This window comes from Gossypium arboreum, chromosome 10 (genome assembly GCF_025698485.1).
Source record: "Gossypium arboreum isolate Shixiya-1 chromosome 10, ASM2569848v2, whole genome shotgun sequence".
In the NCBI taxonomy this organism is placed as follows: Eukaryota; Viridiplantae; Streptophyta; class Magnoliopsida; order Malvales; family Malvaceae; genus Gossypium; species Gossypium arboreum.
The window spans coordinates 38976261-38982913 of record NC_069079.1 but is presented as its reverse complement, the minus strand read 5'-3'; the positions used below and the strand labels follow the sequence as shown (position 1 = coordinate 38982913).

Sequence of the window (6653 nt, the reverse complement as noted above, 5' to 3'; positions counted from 1 at the left end):
AGTAAAAAAACTACCCAATGGATGGCAATTAAAATAGACTTAGAGAAAGCTATGATAGGATGTGATGAGATTTTGTGGAAGCTTCTCTTAAAGCAACAACTATTCCAAACTTCCTTATAAAAGTTATTATGTTGGCTATTTCGATGACCACCATGCTGGTGTTGTGGAATGATGTTCCAACCACTAAATTTAAGCATATTAGAGGAATTCACCAAGGGTGCCCTCTTTCACCTTATATGTTTGTGTTGTGTATGGAATGGTTGGGTTATTGGTTTCTTTTGGATATTTCTTCTGGGGAATGGAGTCCTATTTGGCTATTTAGGAGAGGGCATGCTCTATAACATTTATTTTTCGCGGATGACTTGGTGATTTTTAGTAAGGTGGACTTGAGGCACAATAAACTTTTTAAAGACTTCCTATTATAATTTTGTGAATTTTCTGGGTACAAAGTTAATGTTCGAAAGACCAATATGTTCTTTTTTGTAAGGGTCAAAGAGGATCTTGTGGGGAAAATTAAAGATATACTTGGATTCCAACTTGTCCAAGATCTTGGTCATTACTTAGGAGCTCTTCTCCTTCAGCAAAGGTACTTTGAGTTTTGTGGTGGATAAAGTTCAGAGGAAGATCTCCAATTGGGAAGCTAGAAAACTCTCTTTTGTGGGAAGGGTTACTCCTGCACAATCAATTCTACTTTCTATCCCAAGTTATATCATACAATCCTTAATGGTTCTGAAAGATGCATATGAAGAAATTGAAGGAATGGTACGATAATTTATTTGGAATGCTTCTGTTGGCCAAAGAAAAGTGGCGTTGGTAGGATAAGATGCAATATGTTAGTTTAGGTCATGTGGAAGTTTTGGGTTACGTCATCTAAGAGATCAAAACTCAACTTTTGGTTTTAACATTATCACCAAAACTAATGCCCTCTAGGCTCGTGTACTTCGAATAAAGTATGAGATCAATGATAGATTGTCAGATTGCATTGTGTGGGGGAAAAGCTCTTTTCTATGGAGATCCATCTCTAACGTATGACCTTTACTATATGATAATTTGATATGGTTAGTGGGAGAGGGAAACAAATTTCATTGTTGGAAAGATGCATGGGCTCCAAATATGGGACCATTAATTAAACATGTCATTGCTTGTGCGAATGTCGTTTCAGATTGCAAATTGAGTGAGATGGTTATGGAGAATGGCACTTGGAATCTTGAACTTTTTCGAATTTGGTTGTCAAAAGATGTTATTATGCGCATTGTTAACATTCCACCTTTAATGCTTTCTGTAGGACCGGATCAGATTTCTTGGTCACATTCTACAACGAGGATTTTCTTTATTAAAAGCGCTTCTCGCATGATGAATGAAGGGTCTTGGAATGCTAAATATGCAATTTGGAACATAGCCTGGATATATCCTGGGCCTCAAAGGGTGAGGCATTTCATTTAGATTGTTCTGAAATAGAGGCTTCAAACAAATGTCAAAAGAGTTAAAAGGAAGATCGATCAAGATAAATCTTGTCCCCTTTGTAGGCATGGCTATGAGGAAACACTACATGTGCTTCTGGACTATTCAGTTGCGAAGGATGTCTAGCACCAAATTATCCCATCAAACCAACAGACTATTTTCCTTTTTAGTAGTTTAACATATTGGTTAACCTTTAATCTTAACATGAAGGATTCGAGGTGGGCTTGTTTGTTTGGTTTATTAGTGCGGCATATTTGCAAGAATAGGAGCACCTTCATTTTCCAAGGTTTATCCATGAACCTGATTGAGATTGTTAAGATCTCATATAGTTGGGCCAACCAGTATAGCTCAGTGCACATGGATGCATCGATGTTGGGGTCAGCGCTACCCCAAGAATATTCGCGACCAAGTATGTGTTTTTTCTTTAATTCTAATGGTGTTGTTTCAGACAAATTCTGGTCTATATGCTATAGGAGGAGTGGTTCGAGATGGATTGAGGAATTGGGTCTTGGGATTCAATCGATTTTTAGGAAATTGTTTGATTTTTACTGCTAAGTTGTGTGGTATTCTGGATGGTCTAATCCTTCTTTAAAAGCAAGCTGGAACAAGTATTTCATTGGTTAGAAGAATCCAACAAATTTTATCTCATGAAGACAAGTGAACTGTGCAACATATTTTAAAAAAGGAAAATTAGGTAGCGGATGAGTTGAGTAAATTGGCCCCTGCAAATGAAGAAGATTTATGTTTATTTGATGCCTCTCCCATAGAGATCCAAGTTATTTTAAATGCAGATAAAATGAGGGGTAACTTATCCCCCAAGTACTTCTTTGTAAATCATTTGATTCAGTTTAGTTTACTTTTTGCACAAAAAAATTTATTATAAATTTAGGGTAAGTGAAAATATGAATCCAAATTTTAATATTGTGGCTCTATCCACAAAGGGGCATTGATATTGTATAAATGTGGAATATATTACTTTAAGACGAAATTGAATGAAATAAAATAAATTAAATTCAATGAAAATTTGAATGATGTCCAACTAATTGATTGCCATCAGCATTAAGTATCATTCGAGTATAAAATATAAAAATGCTTAAGAATAAAAAATAAAATCGGACGACTTGGTCATATAGTTTTGATTAAAAATAATTTAAAAAATTTAAAATAAAAAATTTAATTCAATTACCAATTTAATTAATTATTTAATCAGTTCAATTAATATATACCAATTCCTAATTTAATCAATTCAAAATTATTATCTGAATTAATACTCCGATCAATTCTTGAAAGTTCAATTTAAATATTATTGCATATTTAACCAAATTTATCATATTTTATATAAATTAAGAGATTGAAAAAGCTTTACCATATCCAATAAATTTGGTTTAAAACAGACTTTTCTTTTCTAGTATTTTCGTTAATTATTTTATCAATTCATATGTATCAAATGTTATAGGCCACAATGAATGTAGACACATTTTTCAGGACTAGGCTAAGTTCTAAGATGTGGCTAATTAACTCTAATGATTAACTTGCCTAATTTGGTACACGTTAAACTAAAATTCCCACCAATTATCCATTTTTGGTGTTTGCCATCATTCTTTACATTATTATAATAATTTATATAGTTAATATATTATTTGGTATTTGTATTAAATTTTAATGTTCTCGTAGATACTTGAAAATTTTTTTGTTTCAATCTAAATTGATTTCAATGTTCGTTTTAATATTGAGATTTTTCAAACTACTACTTAATTTTTTTAAGTTGACTTCAATATGTAATTTAATACTTGAAATTTTCTTTTATCCTAATTCAGTACTTATATTTTTTACTAAAGCACACATTGATATTTATTGGACTATATAATAATGTTTAGCTTGAGTACTAATTTAAACATTAAAACTGAACTTAATACCAATTTCCTTTTAAAAAAACCTTAAATATCAAATTAAAATTGAAACCAAATATAAACCTTCGAAAATTTCTTTATCCCACTAAAATAATCATAGTTGTTTACTAAATTTTAAATTACCATTAACCCAAAAAGAATTTCTACACGAATCCTTAATATAAAATATGAATTATCATTCTGTAAACTTGATGCTGGTATTTTAATGTTTTTAAAACCATATTAGTTGTTGTCAAACTGATCAAATCACTGATCAATTCAACTGATTTGATTAAAAAATTATTAAAATTTATAAAAACATATAAAAGAAAACTTGATTCAACATGTTTGTACCGATGCGCAGTTCAACCAGTTCAATATCATTCTTTAAACCGGCTCACAATCCAACTGATTCGGTTGACAGGTCCGGTTAAAACATCAACCATGTCCTTAGAATATTTTTTTAAAATATTAAAAGAACAGTTAACAAGACTAGTGGAGTTTTACTTATTTATTCCACTAATGGTGGGCAAAATAAATAAATATCCATATAGCATTACATAAAAGAACATGGTAGGAGTAATTTCGAAAAAAATAGCCAAAATATACCACCACACTCATGAAGAAATTAAATTCAGAAACTAAAAGAATTACAGAAAAGTTAATTTAGTTTCGAAGAAATCACGAATGTGCAGATTATATTGTGAGAGAATCAAAATGCAGACCTGGCCATTACCATCCCAAACAATCAAACACACAAACAAATCCAAATAAAAAACTCAAAAGGGCCATCAAAATGTATTTATGCTCATAACAATCCGCAAATCTTCACTAAACCAACCACAATTTCATCTAAAGAGCAAAACCCTTTCAATGATAACGTGGATTATGTTTGATGGCATGCATGTATGAGTGAGCATCGAACTTAGAGGACTTAATCTGTAAAGATTCGGAATAGACGTGACCAGGCTAAATAAAGGTTGAACATTTGATCATTTTGATGCTTACTGGAGTTCTCCTTGAAGTTTGTTATTTTCTGAAGCTATTTACGTAGTGTTGTTGAAAAAGTTAGAAAACTTATTCCCCTCCTAGATAGATATCTACCTTGACAAAATATTCATGGTGACCAAGACATCAGCTATGGTGATATATGCATCAATAACATATACTCATAAATGGTAAGGCTAAACATTGTTTTTACATAAACCAACGAGAATGATTAGCACTAACCATCAGTTTTCCCTAATAAATTTGTCAATCTGAAAGAAAGGTTATTTGCGGCTTTAAGGATACAGCTAAAGTGGGGGAAAGATGAAATTGTGAGATTTACACTGCTTACCTTCCTGAAAGTATGAAAGGGAGTATATACAGTCCAGATTCTCGGCGTCACTAATAAAAAATGATAACCATGTATGTTTTCATGTCTCACAAATTTTAATAAACTGAAACCCGTGGCTTTGGTTTAACGATGATGATGACGATATTACCTAGAATAGGGCATATTTTGACTATAATATTTTGTGATTTTCTGCTTCTCCAGCATGGGAGTCTTGGCAATCCGATAACATGAACAAAATCTAAGTGCACCTAAATTAGAAGAGAAGAGAAGCTATCCACAGATTTTGAAGTGTTCTAATACATGCCAAGTAAAGATCCTCTCTACAAGTAAAGGTCCTCTCTACTTACGTTAGTACATAGGGTTGTTGCATGTCAGTGAAAGGTAGAAGGGCCTGAGTCATCTGAAACCCTCAAATTATAGCACCGTGCCAAACGTCGAGCAGCTCCATCAGCCATCAAACTATCTATCATCTCATACTTCTTGTAATTTGCTTTCAGAGTTTCTCCTTGCTGCTTTGCAAGCTTCTCCTCCTTTTCCAGTTGATGCTTCAGAGCAACAAGTTAACAAGTTCACTATGAAAAACAATATCTTACACACCTTGAAATGAATGAATTTTTATACAAGATTTAGAATTCACCTTGAGCATCACCGCAGTTTCAGTAGCATGCCTTTTCACCAGCTGCTTAAGCTTGCTTGCCACCTCAAAATCGGGGTCGGCAGTGTCCAACCAACAGATACGTATCTGTCGGCCGGGCTTTCTTGGGCGATCACCAAACATCTCTGCCACAGCAGCACGTGCCCTTACAGGCCTTGGCATTCCAGACATCATGAAAGGGAATTCTGACAATGTAGAGATGACAACTTTAGCTTGCTTTCCTTTCTCCATCTCCACTAAAGCACATTGTGGCATGTTCCGTGGCTCCAGATAGTTTGGAATGAACTCAACACTCTTGACAGTTCCATACTGATCAAGAGCAGTTCTCACGATTGACTCAGTTACATTCGGTGATAGGTTGTCCAAGTAAACCGTCCTCCTCACCTTCTCCTCGAAAGCAGCATACTCATTTTGTTTACCAGACTCCATTGAAGATCAAAACCTATAAGCCCGACCATTCAAACCCAGAGGTAGTTAGACAAATCAAATCCTTTTCCCAAATTTCCGAGACAATAAAATCTTCCAAACATTCCAATAAAATGTGACATTCCTAAAGAAAGGCTCCATTTGGTCCTTTTCTTTTTTTCTTTTTTTTTTATATATTATTTTTAATTTACTTGTTCGAAAGTTGTTATAAAGAAAAATCAGAATTACTTCAAAGATAAATGCAAATGAATAAATCCACAAGACAAATAGTAACATATTTGTTTCATATATAAAACTAAAATCATAAATTCTGATCTTGAAAAGAAATTAAGCCTTCCCCTTTTTAAATCCATCAAATTATAGTTTACTTGTCATAGATTTTTAATTCAACACAAATAATATAAAATTAATTCAAAGAAAATGACCTCTTATATTTCTCTTTAAATCTAGCGGAAGAACAGAAAAATAAACAAAAAAAAAGAAGAAATTCTGAAGGAAAAAAATATTTAGCGGAAAATCAAGAGTAAAGATAGTGGAAAAGGTACCTTGTGTTATAAGCCGAGCAATGAGGAGTGACGGAAGCGAGGCTGTCGGGGAGTTTAGTGAAGGTCGCAGAGCGAGGAAAAAGCAAGAAGAGCCACCGGAAACAGACAAGAAGTGAAGGGGAATTCAGTGAAGCGAAGAAAGAAGAAAAATAAGAGGGAGGAAAATGATCGCAACGGGAGAGACAAAGAATACGGCGGTGGAGGCCGCGACGGCAACAGCAGCGATTGCGACGCCGGTAACAGGATATTTGAGAGAGTGAGAGATGGTTGGGTAGGAAAATTTGGATGGAAAAAAATTCGAAGAAAGAGTTTATATTTAGATTTAAATAAGAATGGAC

General features: G+C 33.7%; 1 protein-coding gene across 1 annotated transcript; it reads right to left on the bottom strand.

The window, feature by feature from the left end:
* Positions 1-4852: 4852 nt before the first annotated feature.
* On the bottom strand, positions 4853-6453 carry LOC108489016 (uncharacterized). Its single transcript, XM_017793257.2, has 3 exons — positions 6316-6453; positions 5327-5786; positions 4853-5234 (listed from the first exon to the last, which is right to left on the bottom strand). Exons 2-3 carry the CDS (start codon positions 5771-5773, stop codon positions 5061-5063), a joined length of 621 nt encoding a protein of 206 aa, XP_017648746.1. The 5' UTR covers positions 5774-5786; positions 6316-6453; the 3' UTR covers positions 4853-5060.
* Between the last annotated feature and the right edge of the window lie 200 nt (positions 6454-6653).